The sequence below is a fragment of the Lissotriton vulgaris genome, unplaced genomic scaffold (genome assembly GCF_964263255.1).
Source record: "Lissotriton vulgaris unplaced genomic scaffold, aLisVul1.2 SCAFFOLD_884, whole genome shotgun sequence".
Lineage (NCBI taxonomy): Eukaryota > Metazoa > Chordata > Amphibia > Caudata > Salamandridae > Lissotriton > Lissotriton vulgaris.
In genome coordinates, this window is record NW_028247829.1 from 300309 (window position 1) to 321940 (window position 21632).

At 45.3% G+C, this 21632-nt stretch overlaps 1 protein-coding gene across 2 annotated transcripts in view; it reads left to right on the forward strand.

The window, feature by feature from the left end:
- The window catches only part of AGA (aspartylglucosaminidase), a 284566-nt gene that overhangs the window by 71227 nt on the left and 191707 nt on the right, over positions 1 to 21632 (forward strand). For both annotated transcript variants that reach the window (XM_086949806.1, XM_086949807.1), the window contains exon 3: positions 12159 to 12271. In XM_086949806.1, the coding sequence (XP_086805932.1) occupies positions 12159 to 12271 (113 nt within the window). The remainder of the gene's footprint in view (positions 1 to 12158; positions 12272 to 21632) is intronic.

The window sequence follows — 21632 nt, forward strand, 5'->3', positions numbered from 1 at the left end:
CCCCAAACAGTCACAGGTGAAGTATTCTCATCATGAATGGTAGTCAGCTTGTACACATCCCTCCTGTCCACAAATTTGACAGCTAGCAGTTCCTCACTATGCAATGCAACACACTGTCCCCTCTGAAGCTTTTTGCAAACAAGCTCTTTTGGGTAACCTTTACGGTTAGAGCGGATTGTGCAACAAGCAAAAGTATCCACTCTAAACAATTCCTTAAACAATTGCACAGCAGTGTAGAAGTTATCAAGGTACAAATAGTGGCCTCTGCTAAACAGTCCTCTGGCAAGATCCCACACAATTTTCTCTGAAGCTCCAAAAGTGGACGGACAACCAGGGGGGTCAATAGTGGAATCCCTAACAGTGTACACCCAGAAACTACAGATCTATCCTGTCCAACTCTCAGACAACATATACATCTAAATTCCATAACATGCCCTCTTGCTAGGAATGTACTGCCTAAAAACCAAACGGCCCTTGAACAAGACAAAAGACTCATCAATAGCTATTTCTTTCCCTGGAGTATAGATCTCTGAAAATCGATCTACAAAGTGATCAAGAACAGACTGAATCTTAAAAAGACGGTCACAGTCAGGGTGATCTTGTGGCAACGCCAAAGCATTATCAACAAAATGCAGCATCCCCCCCCCCCCCCCCCCCCCCCCACCCACGAGGAGAAACTCACCTCCTCTCTGAGGACGTGCTGGTAGAAAATGGCTTTCAGCGCGTTGGAAATCACCTAATGACGTCAGCGCGCCTCGCGCACTGACGTCATTAGAAGACGCTGGGAGGGGGCGGGGTAGGCTTCCCCTGCCATCCCCGGTGGAGTCCATAAAGGGCGGCCCAAGGGGGAATGCCAGCGCTTTCCCCATGGGTGGGTGCTAGGACAGCTGGGAGCCTTCCGACGCACACGCCCACCGGGATGTCGGACGGCTCCTGACCGTCCGAAGCACGGAAGGGGTTAACAGTAAGGCAATATGCAGTGATCAGCAAAGAAAACGGTCATGCTTTTGCTTCCACCTGATGAAAGAATCCTCCCTCAATGACCTTGTTCATGACCCATAAGGTCTTGATTCCATCGAAAACTAATGAGAATACAACAATGTATGAGGGACGTAAGAGTCCCTGAGCAATTGAGTTAAAAATGTTTGATCCTACGCACACGACTGTCATCAAGCGTCCGCTAAACGACTTGATGGCACTTAATAAAACGCAATGCTAATACCCCTTCTGGGTTCTAGTTGTTCCTTTTTGTTATTTAACACCTTGGCTGCTAGGGGGTTTTCCCGTCCTGTGCTGCATTCATTCAATCACCATTGTTCATGACAAGGTCAGCTCGTCAAACGCACAGCGCAGGTAACACCCATGACGAGCTGACCTTGTCATGAGCATGGAAGGGGTTAATACATGCAGTATAGTTTTTCCATCTAATCTGGTTGTGTTCAAAGTTTTACCATCAGATTTGTGTAATGATCGCTGCAGTCTCCTTTTTCTGACTTGTTTCTTTGTGCTTTTGGTATTCCAAAACAGCACTTCTGTGCATTTTCTGTCTGCTTGGTTTTCTCTGCTCTTTCTTTTGGTACTAAAAATTGCCGCTTTGCACTTCATCTCACCAGTCATCCTCAGGTGATTTAGGAGATGCAGTAACATTGGTCTCCATCTCTCACTCACTCTCGGAGAGTAAGAAAAACAGCATATCACCACTGTCCAGGCACCAATTGTTATACACAGATGCTGACTGAAATTGTCACTAGTAGAAATGTAGGCCTCCCATGCCCCTTTTGACCACCTCCTCTGTAAAGTTGCCTGGATTACATGCGGATAACAGTCATTATACTGAGACTCTTCTTCATCACAGTCCTTACAAATGAGGGTTATACTTGATGCAGATAAGCAATTAGCAAGTTGATAAACTAATCCTTTTAAGGATCTCTACCCAAATGAAGCGCCCTTAAAAGGTACCATAACCTAATATACATCCTGTAAGTAGCAAACCTGTATTGCAGAACATTGGAAACCTGCCCCAACTAGGAGTGTACGTCTGTGACGAGGAAGTGTATGAAAGATTAACAGTAAGTGGATGTATGACAGGACAATGCATTCAATTGCAACGCCTGCCTTACGAGTATGCCTTTACCACACATGCTTTACAATGAATTGCGTTGAAAAAAGAATGTATGATAAAGGCCTATGCGTGGTAAAATTTTTCCCTGACCCCTGCACTTAGCCCTCAAACCGGTCCCTGGCGCCCATCCCTTCCTAAAAACCCGACCCCTCCTTAACCCCTAACACTAGACCCTCAGCGAGACCCTTCCCGGCCCGGCTCTTTTTAAAAATACCTGACTCCTTCCCTGAGCCCTAAAACTAGACACCGCAAACAAATGATGAATGGAATGCTGAATACATCATACATTCACCCAAAGTCAAGAGATCTGGGTTAAATCCATTGTTCTTTTGCTCACCGTGCCACCCCAGTTTAGACCCAGGCATATGCAAATCAGTCTTGACCCTGGGCCTCATGGGAACAGTCCAGACTAACTGCCAAGCCGGTTTCTGGGTATTACCCTTCATCAGCCAGGCTAGCTTGATTCCAGTGGCACAGTGAGCAAGGATTCCGTCCATCATTTGTTTGAGTAGCACTTTTCACCCTATGTGGGATGGGTATGCCCAGACGTGGGTCCCTTGCTCACTTTGCCACTGGATTCAAGCTAGCCTGGCTGATGAAGGGTACTGCCTCTAATCCGGTTGCTGGAGGCTAATAATGGAATTGGGTATGCGGCTTAAATAGACAAAAAACCCAAATAATCAAGAACGGGAATGTGGATTTGGATGATCCATGAGTAACCGATTCAGCTGTTTACCTTCTCATTAATATTACGCCGGAACTTGGGAAGCTAGTGGCAAGGAACATTGAGCCTGTAATTGGGAAGGCAAAATCAGATTTTGACAGAATTAATAACCTACATATGTCATTAGTGGGCCTCTGCAAAGTTGTAAAGATGGTGTTCTTACCTAAAATACTTTACCTGTTCCATGCAATTCCTTTAGAATTTGAAAAACACTGGTTTGCGGCACTGGAGAATATGGTAACTCGGTTTATCTGGGTGCATGGGAACACCAAGAGGTTTATGTCACTGCCTAGGAAAAGAGGTGGCTTTGCTGTCCCTGATTTTAAAACCTATTATTGGGCGGCGGCTCTACAACATATGGGCTGCTTGTTTGGTGGGTGTCCCTCTGGTCCCTGGGTTGAAGCAAGGCTCCCGGATGTTTGAGTTATTGCTTGGCGAACAAGCAGTGAACTGCTTTATGAAATTCAGCGACCCTAGCTACTATAAGAAAATAAAATTCAAGACCTTGCTGGCAGCTTTAAAAATATGGTCTGCATTTAAAAAGAAGATGGGCTTTGGGAGGATTATTTGCTACACTCAGCTGTATAAACACCCTATGTTTCCTGGAATCTTTTCTGATGTAATTATGGCAGAGTGGGAAAGGCGGGGGATTCGGAATGTTAAGGATATAATATGGACGGACGGAATCCGACAACTTAGCGATATTCAGACTGAGTTTGGCATCGAAAGGAGTAATTTTTTTAATATCTGCAACTACAAAGCTTTTTTAGCTAGAAGGTGGGAGCGTTCAATGGCTTTGATAAAGTTAAAGTCATTGATACTATTAGAGGTGCTAGGAACTGCACAATAAAAATAATGTATGCTGAATTAGTAGCGCTCAAGCAAGATGATCTGTAAAAACATGGGAAAAAATGGGCAGATCTGCTGGGTGTAGAACCAGAGCCGTTTCTCAACTCTTTAGAACTGGGCCAGACGGTTTTGTGCCCGGCAGGGCTTCAAGCTCAACATTATAAAACTATCTTTGCACTTTACTACACCCCGGTGAGGCTAGCACAATGGGGTGGGGGGGGTAGTTAGGAGTTAGATTACCTCGGTGTGAGCCGTTTCTCAACTCTTTAGAACTGGGCCAGACGGTTTTGTGCCCGGCAGGGCTTCAAGCTCAACATTATAAAACTATATTTGCACTTTACTACACCCCGGTGAGGCTAGCACAATGGGGTGGGGGGGTAGTTAGGAGTTAGATTACCTCGGTGTGACTCACTGGATGCTGATTTAGCTCATATGTTTGTTATGTTATGTTATGTTATGTTATACTTTTATTTGTATAGCGCACGGCTACTCAGAAAGAGTGTCCCGGCGCTTTGTACAGGCAGCTCAGCGTTAACAAACATAACAGCATAGAAATGAAACAGAAGAAAAGAGAAACAACCTAAAGGTTAAAAAGCCAGGTCTTAAGGCTCTTCCTAAACAGGAACAAATTGGGAGTACTGCGTAAAGCCAAAGGTAAAGAATTCCACAGCCGGGGGGCCCTGAGACTAAAGGAACGGCCCCCGGTGCGAGCCTTCCTCACTCGAGGGACCACGGCCATGAACAGAGATTCCGACCGAAGTGAGCGAGCTGGACGATAGAAAGCCAGCCTTCGCTGCAGATACCTTGCTCCCAAGCCAAAAAGTGCTTTATGCACCAAAGTCAGAGTTTTAAACATAATCCGCTTCCGGATGGGCAGCCAGTGAAGCAACTGTAGCAACCCGGATGCTCTTGCTCGCCTATGAAGGCCAAAGATGGCGCGAGCCGCGGAGTTCTGCACCGCCTGCAGCGGCTGAACCAAATAATCCGGAAGCCCTAAATAAAGGGCATTGGCATAGTCCAATCTAGAGCCTATTAAGGCTTGAACAGTGATCTTTCTGTGCTCCTATGTAAGCAAAGGTAGAAACTTACGGAGCATCTTCAAGATACCAAAACAAGTGCCCGCCAGACCAAGAATGTGAGATCTTAGCGTGAGATTGTTATCCAGCTTGACTCCCAAGTTTTTGGCCACCTGAGATGACTGAGCAGGGGGACACATGTCTGTTGGCCACCACTCCCGCCATTCAGGGTCTGCGGCACAGCCAAAGAACAGAACCTCTGATTTGCTGGAGTTGGCCTTAAGGCTGTTCTGCTGGAACCAGTCAAAGACCAACCCCAGACACCCCCGAATGCTCTTTCCATCGAATGCCTGATCTTTCCTGCACGTAAAGAGCAGTTGCGTGTCATCCGCGTAGGACACGACCTGGGCCCCAAAAGCCTCCACCAGTGCCGCCAGAGGGATCATAAATATATTAAAAAGAGTCGGGCTCAACACAGAACCCTATGGAACTCTGACTCCCAGAGGCGGCATCTCAGCGGAGCTCGGGGAGGCCCAGACCGTTTGTCGGCGGCCCTCAAGAAAAGATGTAAACCATTTGAGCACCGTCCCCCTTAGACCAATGTCATAGAGTCTGTTTGCGTCCTGCCCACTTCTTGAAACGCTATTAAATTCTATTGAGAGATTTCTTGATTTGACATTGGGCGTGAAAGCTAAGATAACCCCGGCTCTGATTCTCCTCTGGGTTAGTAGCAATGGAGCGCAAGATACATCGTATTGCTTCCTTTTTCTGGGTATGGCCGAAGTAGGGATATGCATCGCTTCTGCTTGGCTAGACCCAGTAGCCCCAACATTCCAATACAGGCTCGCACAAGTGTTGTCAATGTTTAATTTGGAAAGAGCCATTTACGAGTGAAAGGGCAAAAGAGGTAGACTCTTGGGTAGGTGCATCTAGGCTCCCATTCTGAGTTGGAAGTAGTCTCAGGCTCTTAATGGCCCCTGAATCATTTGATTGTGTGGGCGGGGGAACTCATTGTTTTTGCTAGCCATATTAAATTCTGAAGTTTGCAAATTTTGTTGGATAAATTGCTATTTTTGTCTGCTTCTTCTAATTGCTCTGTGAAATAGGGTGAAATTATTTTTCTTTGGTCTTGATTGTTTATTTTGTCATATAATTCTGTGCTTTTTATATAAAAAAACCCTAATAAAAATATTTTAAAAAATACTAATGTGGTTCTACTTAACTTGTACCCTGCTTACAAACTTAATTTCTTGTTATGTGAAAACACATTTGATACAAATAAGGTACATTGCCAAATTTGCCTTTAATAAGAACATTGACAAGTGCTTCACCTCAACCAAAAATTCTCCCGTGCTTTACTCGCTGCCATAAATTGCTCACTTGTCTGAAACGTAAGCGTCTCCTGTATAACTGTTAAATATTTTTTCTTCTTCCTGCCTTACTCTGCTTAACTGAAATGTGTACATTTACTTTTATCTTCAAAATGTTCATAATTTCTTTGTACTGTATCATACCTGCCAACTTTAAGAACAATATCACCATATGAGGAGGTGGCAGGCCTTGAAGGAGGCTGGGCCTCGTGTCGAGAAATATCTACAAGGGGCTTTTGAACACACCCCCTATTCCCCGCCCCCTCCCCCACCACTCCCCCCCCACCCCCCCAGACCCTCTCCTCCATTCCGCCGCCTCCTCCCCCAAAAAATAAAAGCTGGCTGATGTCGGGTGGTTTAACACCCTTTAATGGATGTCGGCAATTTAAAGCCTCGGAAAACAAGCTGTACAACCACTATTTACAGTCGTTTTCAGCTTGCCTTCACTGCAAGCGTGTGGTATTGGCTCCTCACTGGGAGACAGTGCGATAAGAGACGATATTGTGTGTCATGCAGTGGCACAGTGTGAGTTGACAGGTATGTGTATTAGTTTTTTTTAATTTTGTAATCGACTACAGCATTCTTTTTCCCACTTGAGGGACTAGCTATGCTTTATATTTGTAAACTGAAAATCATGAATGTTGGCAAATACATTGTGTTATTTATTTACTTTACTCCATCTCCAATCATGGTTGCCTAATTCTAGTTGTTTAGGTTTTGCCTGCAAGTGCGCGCTAAAAAACCTTATGAGTCTTATGTGGGATCGATGACCCGCCCCCGGCTCCCATTGGCTAGCTCTATAAATGGAGGCTAGCCATTGGAAGCCGGATCTGTCCGTCAAGGCCGGACCAGATTCGGGGCGTTCCCACGATTTTTTCCCTCTGCCTCGTCATTGCGGCCGCGGGCGGGGTTTATTTTTTCTGACGTCGAGGTTTCATTTGGTCATTCCGCCGCCGGAGGAAGTCCAGGTGAGTGCCTTTCTTGCCGTTCCCTCCCCCCTCCCGCTGTCCGTGTGCCTGCCCGCCCCCTCCCGCTGTCCGTGTGCCTGCCCCCCCTCCCGCTGTCCGTGTGCCTGACCACCCCCCTCCCGCTGTCCCTGTGCCTGCCCGCCCCCTCCCGCTGTCCGTGTGCCGTTAACCCGCCCCCCTCCCGCTGTTATTTATTTTAAGAATTTATAAAGCGCGACTATCACCATTGCAGGCATCCTGGCGCTGACAGAATCAGAGGAGAGCAGGAAGCAGAAACAGAGGGAGTAGGCTAGCCAGGGAAAAGCCAAGTTTTCACCTTTCTTCTAAACTGCAAGAGTTCATTGGTATGCCTAATCTCAATAGGGAGAGTGTTCCATAGTCTGGCGGCAACCACTTCGAAGGATCTACCTCCGGATCTGACCTTCCTAAATCTGGGGACAACTGCCAGTTTAGCGTCAGATGAACGAAGTTGTCTGGTAGGAGCATACCATACAAACTTAGATTGTAGAGGGGCTGGACCGCAACCATGGAGGGCCCTAAAAACTATACAAAGGGTCTTAAATTGAATCCTCTGTCTAAGAGGAAGCCAGTGTAATTTAGTCAAGGCAGATGGTTCATGAGATCTTCTCGGCAGCCCCAGGGCCAGTTTTGCAGCCGCAGATTTGACCCTTTGGAGCCTGTCCAGCAGAAACTTAGGGGACCCAAGCAGGAGGGCATTGCAATAGTCCAGCCTGCTCAGGATGGTACATCTAACCACTTGGGCGCGAGCCTGGGTGGGTAGGAGGGGCAGAACTTTCCTTAGTGAGCGAAGGATGGCAAAGCAGCAAGCCGATGTTTTTTGAACATGGGTCTCCATACTGAGCCTATGGTTCAACATGACCCCTGGGTTGCGGACAGAGTCCGCAGGCCGTACGTTGGACCCAGTTTCCGGGGGCCAGAAGTTGTTAGGGAACGGACGGGGGATCCTTGTTCCCGCGCTAAAGAGCACCTCGGTTTTCCCAGCGTTGAACTGAAGTGAATTATCCTTCAACCACCTTGACGTGTCCCGTAAGCAATTATGTAAGACCTCCACAGAGATAGAATCCTCTACTTCCAAGGAGAGGATCATCTGCGTGTCGTCGGCATAATTGACGATTCTAATGCCAAAGTCTTTAATAAGTGAAATTAGCGGCCTGAGGTATACATTAAAAAGTATTGGGCTGATAGCAGAGCCCTGAGGAACTCCGTGCAGTACCGGGGAAAAGGCTGATTGGAAAGGTGGCATAGATACTGCCTGCTGCCTGTCCTGCAGAAAGGAGTGAAACCATTGCAGTGCCGTATCTCTCACTCCTGCCTCCAACAGCCGCCTCAGTAAGATCTTATGATTCACCGTGTCAAAGGCGGCAGACATATCGAGCAGGATCAGGAACGATGCCTGACTTCTCTCTGCACGCCTTTGAAGTTCATCCATAGCGGTGATGAGGGCTGTTTCGGTTCCATGAGCAGGCCGAAAGCCGAATTGGTCCCCGTCAAGTAGTAGATGATGTTCCAGGTGGGTGGAGAGAGTGTTACTAACCACCCGTTCAACTATCTTAGCAGGGAACGGCAGCAGTGAGATGGGCCTATAGTTTTTGGAGCAGTCAGGATCCAAGGAGGGTTTTTTTAGCAAGGGGGAGACTAACGCCCGTTTCCAGTGAGCTGGGACGGTGCCAGTCACCAGGGATTGATTACAGATTAGATGGAGCTGTCCGTGTTTAATGCTTGTTTGGAGAGGTTTTCGGCTACAGAAGCACAAAGGGAACTCTGAAAAGAACTGAATCTATTTTTTTTTTGTGCCAAGTGAATTTGGAAAGCGCTTCGCGATGGACTGTGTCCATTTTTGGAGAGCTAAATTAGCTGCTGCGGGGGCATTGTTTTTGTTGACGCAGTGTATAGGTTGTGAGGCCGTGCAGCTGCCACTGCAGTGGGCGAGCAGAGGAAGGAAGAGTCCTGGCCTCCGTTTCCTGGCTGTGGCATTTGTGCCCTGGGAGCCTTTCTCCTGATAGCGACCATCGGAAGCTGGAGACGGCAGAGTCCCCATGTCTGAAAGGCTCGGTGGTTTCTGAAGCTGTCCAGAAGGCTCTCTTCTCAAAGTTTACTGAAAGGTGTCCCAATAATAATATGCTCCCTGCACGCTGCCTCTCCCACTTTTAGCGCGTGGACACACCGGTGTGCGTAACGCAGCGCTCTACTAATGTCCCAATAATAATAATTACTCACGGTAGGTGGGCAATGCTTCTTAAACTGCCACCGCAGTGGGCGAGCAGAGGAAGGAAGAGTTCTGGCCTCCGTTTCCTGGCAGTGCCTTTCACACTCATGCTTCCTCGCAGCATCTCGACAGTACTTAGCAGGGCCGAAAGAATGTTAAAAGTGAATGGGAAAGGGAGAAGTGCTTATTTTGTGTGTGTGATTCCCTTCTTCCCCCCACCTCCTAAAGTTCAAGGGCTCAAAGATTGTTTGTAATGGCACAACTTCCAAATGCTGTGATTTTCGAAAAACAAGGCTGTGCAAACTCCATTCGACCCCATTCTAACACCTTGCAATTCCTTCATCTCACTTTTGCAGGTTCTGCCTCTTGATCACTGCTTTCTCCTTTTTATCACCATTTTCAGTTTTTCTCTGACCCCCCGCCCCCTTCTATGTTTCTTTGATATCTGTTTCTTTCTGTCCTTCAAGGCCGTCAATGAAAAGTAAGTCACAGTTCCTAAAATGACTGCCACTTTACACGACAGTTTAGGCAATTCTGAATTGGTTTTAAGTAAGGCGATGTCTTTATTTATTTGTATTTTTCTGGAGCTACACCTTTACCGTGGAGTACCCTGGCACTCACTGGTTTTATAGACAATACATCTGCTGAAATCTTTTTAAAAATGGATAGACAAAACATGTTGTTGTTAACAAAAAAGACACCTGTTTAGAGATTTAGTGCAATTGGGGTGAAATGACGTTTGAGTGCTTTGTGGCTAGATAAGAAAAGAAGATCTTTCCAGTCAAGCGACAGAAAGTCGCATTTGAAAAGGTTCTGTGTTACGTGAGCATGGAAAGGTGCTTTTGACACATTTTCAATAACTTCACACCCGTGGCCAGGCCTGATATTGGTATTCAGTTGGGCAGAGAGACTCTTTCTGATACGGACCTCTGCAGCTTGAAAATGTTTAGGGAACACATGGTCGAAATAGTGTTGATGAAGATGTGCATGAGGGCTTACATATGTCAGTTTTAAACTGGTGAATTCAGTAGGGGAGGTATTTGTGCCAAGTGTTGATTATGCCACAAAATAAAATGAAGGTAGGTAGGTACAACGTAGTATAGTTTAAACCACACGAAGAATGGTGGAGGGAGAGGAAGAACTCTTTGTAGATTACTAAGAGTTCTTTGGTCTAGTTATTTATAAAGTTTTGTTGGCCTGTAAGATGTACTATCTAGAAGTTGAAGCCTGATTTGTTAATCAGTTGTGGACATGATTGTATATATGCACAGTAGTGGTTAAAGGGAGCAGTGGGCGTGTGTGTGACTGCTCCAGTGTGTGTGTATGTGACTGCTCCAGTATGTGTGTGTATGACTGCTCCAGTGTGTGTGTGTGTGTGTGTGTATGTGACTGCTCCAGTATGTGTGTGTATGACTGCTCCAGTGTGTGTGTGTGTGTGTGTGTGTGTGTGTGTGTGTGTGTATGTGACTGCTCCATAGTGTGTGTGTGACTGCTCCAGTGTGTGTATGTGTGTGTGTATGTGACTGCTCCAGAATGGGTGCGTGTGTGACTGCTCCAGTGTGTGTGTATGTGACTGATCCCGAGTGTGTGTGTGTGTGTGACTGCTCCAGTGTGTGTGTGTATGTGACTGCTCCAGAGTGTGTGCGTGCGTCACTGCTCCAGTGTGTGCTTGCGTCACTGCTCCAGTGTGTGCGTGCGTCACTGCTCCAGTGTGTGCGTGCGTCACTGCTCCAGTGTGTGTGTTTGTGTGTGTGTGCATGTGACTTCTCCAGAGTGTGTGTGTGTGTGTGTGTGCGACTGCTCCAGGGTGTGTGTGTATGCGACTGCTCCAGGGTGTGTGTGTATGTGACTGCTCCAGGGTGTGTGTGTATGTGACTGCTCCAGAGTGTGTGTGTATGTGACTGCTCCAGAGTGTGTGTATGTGACTGCTCCAGAGTGTTGTGTGTGACTGCTCCAGTGTGTGTGTGGCTCTGGGTGTGTGTGGCTGGCTCTGGGTGTGTGTGGCTGGCTCTGGGTGTGTGTGTGTGGCTCTGGGTGTGTGTGTGTGTGGTAGTAATTGCTGTCTGCTGAGCTCGTCCGTAGGGTACACTAGGTCTCACATTTGCGAGAGATTAAGCTATTGGCAATGTAAATGACAATGCCATTTATTTATCTGTTTTCAAAACCAACACATAAATACAAATTTTGTCATTTACAATGCCAATAGCTCTAACTTTTCCAAAGGCAAAACCGTTGCATTGTAAATGCTTGTTTTTCATTAGGTATCACCTACAGACAGAGCGTGACTGGTGGGGTGGGTTATCTTTAAAGCCATTGCATTTCCTGGAAAGTTACATGGCCTCTCCATTATTTTTCCCATTGGACTTTGTGACAGGGCAGTGCTTTGAGCACTCCCCTTGTGGTGATGGCAGTAACCTGCCCTCTGATCCCTAGATCATCCTGCGCCCACTCCTTTGCCTCCCGTGAAGGATGTGCCCAGCTAGCCCCCTTTTTTCTGGTTTTGCTAATATTTGTTGATTAGCGCTTCAAGCATTGATGTTCTTCAAACATGGGAACTGGCAATCTTTGTAATTCGATTTTTTTAAGTAGAAGATGACCAACGCTGGTATTAGCCTTTCCATTGCTTGCAGCGATAATTACAGCATTGCATAATACTTGGAGCAAACAAGTATTGGCAAATGTGAGATCTGATTGCTTCACCAGTGCTTGTTTTATATATTGAAACGAAGTCACTGAGCTGGCCGTCTCTTGATTTGGACAATCTTAAGGAAACGTCATAAGTTGATAGCCTTTGGCAGTCCCTGATCAATGGCTATTGTTTGAGTGTTTACTTCCATATTGCTGTGCTATAAATAATTAAGCCTCTTTATTATATATTCCAGAAATACGATGGAAGTTGGGGCTGTAGCAAATCTCAGAAGAATAAAGAATGCCATTGGCGTGGCTCGAGCAGTGATGGAACATACAAAACACACATTTTTAGTGGGCGAATCAGGTACCTGCGATTCTGTTGGGCCAATATTAATTTGAAAACTTTACTCTTTAATTAACACACTTTGGTGTGTCATTTATCTGTATTGTTAACAATGTGAATGGTACAACAAACGTTATTGGCGTTATTGGTAGAAATGTCATCTGTAAAGGTAAAGTCTCTTCATATGCAGAACTGGCGGCTCGCATAAGTACACAGTAATTGCTCCCTGTAGTCACTTGCAGATTATGCAGTCAATCGCTTCTCTTAGCAGAAGATGGTAGGCACAGTTAAGCAACATAAATCAGACAGTAAAGCAAGCAATGTACGCACAGATGCGTTAAAGACAAGAATGTAAGGTATATCATTTTTGTCATATTAAACACGCTGGATATAATTTTCAGTTGTGAAAATGTACATGCAGTGTGTAGAAGAGCACCTTGTGTATTCCTTGTTAAAATGGTTTGTATTACTCCTTCACAAGGTAGATTGTAACCTTGGACCCCCTCGAGTTAAACTACTTTGGTAGACTAAGTACAAGGGCTTCACCATGCCATAAGGCTCTAGAGAGGACTTAGTACCCCGGAGAGGTTGCAGAACAAGGAAATAACACAACCCACTATGGATGGAAGTCGCACTCGATGTGCTATAATTAGCTACCATCTTGTGAATTCCCTTGGTGTACTGTTGTGTGGCTTCACATAAAAGGTTCTCTTCTGAAGCCTCTCTGCGTAGTTCAAAGTGACAGCCGGAATGGCTGTCACTTTGAACTACGCAGAGAGGCTTTCAGTGTTATTGCAAAGTCGAGAAGAAGCAAATCTATCTGGCATCTTGTCCATTCTAATCTACTTTCGCCACTTACTCCGACCAGACAGCCAGCACCATCATAGGATACACTTGAACTCTGTCCTTCCGTGTTTCATGGTAATTACTGTAGCACCCACACTAAAATCACTTTTAAACTTATTTTGTAGGAACCAACAGTTCAAACACCCCTTCCTCTTTTACATTAGTTACCACAAATAATTTGCATCTCTTAAAATCTCCTTGCTTTTTTGAACGTACTGTATTTTTTAGGTTTCGCCTATTATCATTCGCTTGCGAATGTAATAGGCGAAAATTCAAGGGCTTGATAGACTAGTGAAACCACTGCGGTTTCTTCACAGTGCATGTGAGGTCACGTGACCACAAAAGCGGGTCACGTGACCACACAAGCACGAGCATCTCCCTAATCCGCCTGCCCCCACCAGGCTCTCCCGCCCCCATCCGGCTTCCCTCCGCGCATATGCCTGCCACACTTCTCCCCTCGCACGCATTCCCGCCCCCCCACCAGGCTCTCCCGCCCCCATCCGGCTTCCCTCGTCTCCCTACCCGCAGTTTAATCGTGGTAAGTTTGTTGGTGTCAGGAGCTTAGAATTCCATGTTTGACTCTCGGTGTGATGCCATAGCTTGTTTCCTTAATTTCCACGCACTTCTCTCGTCATGTTTCTGCTGCACACCTTTCCTTATCCTATCCTTATCGTAAACACAGAAACCCCCGCCCCCATCCGGCTTCCCTCCGCGCATCTGCCTGCCTGGTGCTTGCGCTCCGTCATATCAGCTAGGATTTATACTTTGTCGGACGGAGCGCAGCGGACAGCAGACTTAAAACTGCAAATGAGAAAATCTCTCTATCTCATCTTTCTTTTCCTCTTCATTCCTTCTGTCCCTTTCCATCTTTGTGTATCCATTTCCTCTCCTTATCTTTGTTTCCTTCCTCTTCCTCTCACAATACTTTTTTCTAATGTAAAACTCGTTTGGTTCTTTCCATACTTCTCGCACCCCGTCTTTATTTCTCATCTTTAACCCCTCGCGTTGTCGACTCCCAGACTTTTCTTCAACGTAGCCTCATATTCGCCTCTGTGACTAGTCTGTCACTCCCGCCTGTTTGTCTCTCGCGCTCAGTTTCTCCATGTCATTCTTTTTTCCTTAATTTCCACGCACTTCTCTCGTCATGTTTCTGCTGCACACCTTTCCTTATCGTAAGCTTATGTTTCTACTCCTCTCCATATTTTTATCATATTTCTCTCTCGGCATCCTTCTTTTTACTCATATTCTCCACACATTTTTTCTCTTTGTTTGGGTCTATAGCTTTCCTTCTCCTTCGCCATACTCTTCTGTCTTCCCATCTTTCTACGCCCGTCCCTTTCTCGCTCAGATATAACATCCAGATTCTCTATCAACCGGGTAATTTTTTTGTTTCGATAACTGTCTCTCCCTGCCCCACCTCTTTTCTGACACATATATCGTTTTCTCCCCACCACTGGCCCTTCCTTTTCTTCTCCTCCTTTCAGGCCTCTCCTCTGTTGCAGGTGGCTCTGCATTTCACCACAGAAGGCTGTGACACTTGCAGTCTGACTGCAGTGCAGACGTTGAAACATAATTATTTCATTTAAAACAAAAAACAATTCCCTTTTCGCTATGTTTTGATCATGCCCACGAGACGGCCATTGTCACCAACAGAAGCAGCCCCTTGCTGGTCCACACCTCGTTTTCATTAATATTCACGAACGTGGAGAACCCATCAGAGGCGTCATGATGCACAATAACACTGCGCTGTGCAAATGGCTGCATTGTGTGCAAAACTGACGCGATAAGGTTCCTGCCTCGAAAGATTTGTTGCACGCTCATCTCTTCATTGTCCAGACTGTCAAGGCACCGAAAGCGAGAGCAGGGCAATATACACACTTCTCCTCCCCTTGCTCGCATTCCCGCCCCCCCAACAGGCTCTCCCGCCCCCATCCGGCTTCCCTTGTACCCGTGTAGTGAAAATGAGTGGTAATCGGTTCCGTTCACTTAAGATAAAATAACGTTTTCAAGTTTTATTTTCCACGAACAATTCTCTAGTTAGACAGCCCCAAAACAAGTTTTTCACCACTGGACACAACCTTGAATGCCGCACAGAGATTTATCTCGACTACCCGAGTTGTGCTACAGACTGTAAACACACATGCTGTCCTGACGTTGCAAGTGGCACAGAGAAATGTAAAACGCTAAAAAGAAATTCAAATAGGAAAATCAGCTGGCCGTTTGCTACCATTTAGCTTTAAAACATAACTTGCTTTTTGGCCCTCTGTGCCAGCTCATAACTTGCTAATGCATTCATTCTCTAATTGCTATCGCTGAGTTACATCTATCCCAGACAACACTCTGCGCCTCTTGGACCAAAAATATTGCTTTTGTTCGTGTTCGCGGCTGGATTGCATAACAGCGCTTGGGCGCCGGGCCAACCCCTCCGAACGGATCCATACTGCTCTGCAACAGGAAAAACAACAACTTGTTCGTAGCTATGGCTGCTCAATCAGGGACACGAGTGCGCTGGAACAGAATTTGTTTATCCTGTTTCCTTTTCACACAGAATTTGTTATGGAACCCATCACAAAAAGGCTACCCCGAGTTGTGCTGAGGAAGTGTTCTTCACTCGGCTTTCCATGGTTTGTCACGTTCATGAGCAGGGGGAGCCAAGAATGAGTGCAACGAGAAGTCAGTCACACACCGGAAACTCCCAGACCTGGCTGGATCCGAACCAGGATTAGGATCCACTAGTGTCCGGGCACCGATGCAGGCGGCACCTGTGCATGTTGAGAAGCGGATCGGTCACTGTAGAACGCTATGCCCGAGTTTCCTGACGAATCCCATGCTCATTAGGCATTACTAGGAAAAGGGCGAGGGCACGTTCTTTGTGGGCGCGCGCGAAGCACCAGGCCCGGCCATTAGCACAGGAGTGTCAGAAGCTTTGGCGGGAAGAGGAGCCTGGTGGCAGCGCGAGCAGGTGCCGTGCCCCGAGGCGGCTCATTCCAGACAACTAGACTGTGACAAGTTATACCAAACATGGTGCGTGCCTGCCTGCGAGAAACAAGCACTGGCGTTGCCAATAGGTTTCGCATTTGGAAAGTTGGAGCTATTGGTTTTGTAAATGACATTTTATATTTATATATTGTTATTGACAATGCCAATAACGATATATAAATATAAAATGTCATTTACAAAACCAATAGCTCCAACTTTCCAAATGCGAAACCTATTGGCAACGCCAGTGCTTGTTTGACTCTTGAGAGACCAAGTGACTAACTTTAATGTGCCGATGAGCAGTGGTTTACCACGAGGGAAGGTTTTTTTGGAATTCTGTTCTTTTACCTCCGCTGTCTTTACAGTCCCCAGTCAATCGAACACAGATCCTAGACAGGCTGTGATTTGTTCTGGTGTCTAAGAGGCCCTAATTTGAACACCAAATAAACGACTACTCCAAAATGACCCCAAAATGAATTGGAATTCGAACCCGAAGACCATTGATAGTTTCATCGTGCTAAAAGTCTGGTGTCAGAAAGTGTTCTTTGGGGAATCTGCCAGTTGACCTGTTGCATCTCCTACTTGCACCGAAAGTGTAACTTACCAACAGGATGGCTGTTGATGCTAGGAATGTGCTAGTACCTAAGCCAAGTAAAATATAGGCACCTACAGCTCATCGATGGATGGAACACTGGAAGTTACAAAACGTGGACACTGCAGCTTATCACTGAATGGATTACTGGAAGTTACAAAATGTAGGAACCTGCAGCTCATCATGGTTCCCCGCGGGGCAAAAGAAAAAAAAAATTGCGATTTTTAGCGGTAGAGGCGCTTCCCGGTACGCCAACCGGGCAGCTAACCGGCAGCGTAACGGGAGTACGACATCTTGTGTTTTTGGAGGTAGACCCCTCCTGACCCCCTAGGATTGGTGAGGGGGCTATTAAAGTTCCCCGCGGGGCAAAAGAAAAAAAAAATTGCGATTTTTCGCGGTAGAGGCGCTTCCCGGTACGCCAACCGGGCAGCTAACCGGCAGCGTAACGGGAGTCCGACATCTTGTGTTTTTGGAGCGTCCAGTTTGCGTACCGGGTAGCGTTCCGGTAAGTGTAACAAGGGGAAAACCAAGAGAAACAGTAAAATAAAATTTAAAGGAATAGATTTCCACCAAACTTGGCAAAATTGAAGGGACTGTTTGTTTGATGTTCCTTTGCAAGGCCTCAAGATATGTGCACGTGTGGATTTTGTCTAATTAAGGTTAAAAAAAATATATATATCTGTAAGCGTGCTCCGGCGCGCTTACGTTACGGGTTTTGTTTGCGCTGCAGAGCCGATACGTCACGGTTATGCGACGCGTCATGAGGCGTCTCACGTGGCTACGTGATACGTCACGTAATAAAAAATATATTTTACAGCTATAGATATTAGCTTTTAAAAAACCAATGAAATTCACTGAAAAAACCATAGGTTATAGACCATATATAGTTAGGAATTTGCATTTACAAAACCTTGAGAATTCACTGAAAAAACCATAGGTTATAGACCATATATAGTTAGGGATTAGCATTTACAAAACCTTATTTTACTCGCACAAAACCATTGAAATTCCCATATATAGTTAGTTGCACTAACTATATATCGCGCACCCGCAATCCACTGCTGATGATGTCACATATTACATCATTCATGACATGGTCAGTGACATCACTGATGACATCACTGATGACATCTCAAATGACATCACTGATGACATCATCCAGTGACTGAATGTTTCTGTAAAGTTAAATTATGTCTTACATATTGAAGAATGTGTCTCACTGAGTGCATGGGTTAGTGACTAAACTGTCTTAATTTGTGCATCATTATATCTGTTGTTCTGTAAACTGCTGCATGTTTAAATCAGTAGCTATATGAGTAACTATATGGGTTATTGAATGGTTGCCCAAGTATTTGTATGGGAGACTGAGTATGTGTGTGGGTGGTTGGGAGGTGTATGACTCTGTGCATAGATGTGTGAGCAGTTGATTCACTAGATGTATGGGTTCAAAAGTGCAGGTGGAAACAGCTGTATGGACAGTTGACTGTGTGCATGAGTGTATTGGTGAGTGAATGGATATCTCAGTGCTACATGTCAAAGTAAGTACATATGTAAAACACAGTCCATGTGAGAGTTGACAAATATAAATAACTGTGCATAAGAGCCAGTGAATGTGTGAGTGGCTGTATGGATCATTGTGAACTTGTATCAGGGATTGTATAAGAGAGTAAATATGTGTTAGTATATGTTTGAATAAGTAAGGTGTGTATAACTGTATCGTTGAGGAAATGGAGGTGTGATTGATTCTTTGCATGACTGACTAGGTGTGTGAGTAACTCAATGGATGAGTGACAGTCTGTGAGTGTCTGTTTACACTGATTGTATCTAAGGTTATATTAGAGTCTGAAGAGGTTCATCGTATTATCACATGAATGATGTCATCAGTGATGTGATAAGTAATGTCAAATGAGATGTCATCAGTGATGTCATTTGAGATGTCTTCAGTGATGTCATCAGTGATGTCATTTGAGATGTCTTCAGTGATGTCATAAGTGATGTCATTTGAGATGTCATCAGTGATGTCATCAGTGATGTCACTGACCATGTCATGAATGATGTAATATGTGACATCATCAGCAGTGGATTGCGGGTGCGCGATATATAGTTAGTACAACTAACTATATATGGGAATTTCAATGGTTTTGTGCGAGTAAAATAAGGTTTTGTAAATGCTAATCCCTAACTATATATGGTCTATAACCTATGGTTTTTTTCAGTGAATATATATATATATTACCTACTGGCGGTCGCCAGTAGGTAGTTATAGTTAGGATAATTTTCAATGTTAAATCTCAACATTCTATTTTGAATAACTTTGGCGCCGGTTGACGAATCTGCCTGAAATTTTCAGGAAAATGGTCTCATGGCGGTCCGGTCCTTCCCTGAAAGTTTGGGGGGGATTCGTCAAGCGGGGGCCGAGATAAAAGGGGGGTCCCAAAACGCGTTTTCCCCATGTTAATTTCCATAGGGCGGTCGATTTCACTTTTAGCTCGAACGGCTGAATGGATTTCCACCAAACTTGGCAAAATTGTAGGGACTGGTAGCCCGATGTGCCTTTGCTATGTCTCAAGATATGTGCTCCAGTGGATTTTGAGTAATTTAGGTCCAAAAAAATATATATATCTATAGCAGCGCACAGGTGCGCGCACCGGAGTGCGCTCCAGGCGCGACACGCGAGGTGCGCATGGAAAGCTGATTGGCTCTCGGGTGTCTGTAAACATTCCAAACAGTCCAGAGCGGTCGCCATCTTGTGTCTCGGTAAAATCGAGACATAAGAGGTGGCTAAAACAAAGTGGGAACTGACCATAAGGCGTCAGGGATAGACCCCTTTGACCCCCTAGGTTTGATGTGGGGGCTATAAAAGGGCCCCGCGGGGCATTTAAAATATTTTTTTTTTTTTCTTTTTGCGCGGGGGAAGCGCTCGGTGCGCGCACCAGGTAGCGCACCGGGGAGCGTAAAATGAGGGAAAAAGATGACAGAGTTTTAAAAAAATGAAGTTTTCATTTAGAAATTGGAGGTAGTTCTTAAAAGAACTTTTTTTTTTCTTCTTTTTGTTGTTTTATATTTTTTTTGTGTTTTTGGAACTTTTTAAACTTTTTTTGGCTTTTCAAAACAGTTTTATATTTTTTTTGTATTTTTTAGGGGGAGAAACAAAAAAAGGGAATTGAAACTGGCTCAACTGGAGCAAAAAAACAAAAAACCCAAAAAATTATTTCTTTTTGGGGCACTTGTGATTATCACCTGCAAGGACGATGAGCTTAACACTTTGTTCCCCATAGGAGATAAGCTTGCCACAAGCCTTACAAGTAATTTTAAAATCAGCAAATCTTGGCTGAATGGAAGGCATCACCTCAGATGTTTCTGGTTGCGAGGAAGAGGGTTGTTTTCTTTGGGAGGGGGTCCTTGATGACTGGGGGAGGTTACTGGCCAGTTCCCGGAACTCTGCGCGAGAGTAGTTGTTTGGATGCTTTCTTGTCATGTGCCGAATCATGGTATAGTTACCAAAAGAATATTTCTTATTTGGGTTGCCCCGTGAAAGTTCATCATTGCAGATGAGGCAAGTGACTTTGGGCGCATTCACCTTTTTTTGCCCCTCTGGGATTGAAAAAAACTGCCAAATGAAGTGTGGTTTGGGTTTATAAGGTGTGTTTTCTTCAGGCAGCCATCTTCTTCTCCCCTCCTCCTCTTCCTCTTCCTCCTCCTCCTGTTCTTGACCACCAATATAATTTGGAGCTGGTCCTCTTGGTGGTGGTGGTGGTGGTGGTGGCTGAGATGCACCTGCTGCTGCTGCTACTGAAGCCATTTTAAAGTACAAAAAGGTACAGAGAGTTCCAAACAGATCTTCCTCAGTCAAAGGACAAAGTCAGAATAAGGAAAAAAGGTGGGGGCTTTCATCATTTGGAAAACAAAACTGTCCTGAACCAATGAGAAGTGTTATTTTCAGGTCACAAGACCAGGGGCTTCATCATTATGAAACTAAAACTGTTATGAACCAATGAAAAGTGTTATTTTCTGCTCACATGACCCGACGCGCTTACGCTACGCGCACGGGGGCGCGCAGCGTAAGCGCGTCGGAAGTTTACGTTTTGCGATCGTATTCGTTCGAGTACTTCCGGGTGCGCTTACGCCGTGCGTATCACGCGGTCGCGGCTACGCGATACGTCACGATCATGTTTTCGTTTGCGATATTGGCGCTCACGAGACGCTCCCCGGAGCGCGCCCGGGGGCGCTTTTCAGAAATACGCTTTTCGGGGCGCACTCCGGGGCGCGCTCTGGGAGCGCTCCCCCCAAAAATTAAAAAAAAAAAATGGGTTAATTGTAGAGACAGGTAGCCCTATTTTGAAGTGGTTTGTAAAAAAATTAACTTTATAAAAATATGTATTGTGCTACATTGGGCTTAATATATGTTAGAGCCAAAATGTAGCCCAAATGTAGCCCAAAGTAGCCCAATGAAGCCCAAAGATGGCCACCAGAGATCAAAAATTGTAAATGTAGCCCAAAATTCAACTAGATGTAGCACAACTGTAGCCCAATGACAGAATGTACCAGAGTGTTAAAAAGAACAACTAGAGTGCTAACAGTCTTATTTATAAAGTGAAACTTATAGTAAGGAATTAGCATTTAAAAAACCTATGAAATTCACTGAAAAAAACCATAGGTTTCACACCAGTTATAGTTAGGAATTAGCATTTAAAAAACCTATTAAATTCACTGAAAAAAACATAGGTTTCACACCAGTTATAGTTAGCTGGAAATTTTACTGATATAAAACCATTGAAATTCCCACGTTATAGTTAGTCGGACTCACTATAACTTGCGCGTGCAATGCACTGCTGATGACATCACATATTACATCACTCATGACATGGTCAGTGACATCACTCATGACATCACTGATGACACCATCCTTGTGACACAGTGACAGACCTCCTTTCAGTGTAATGTAACCCATGAAACACATATTCA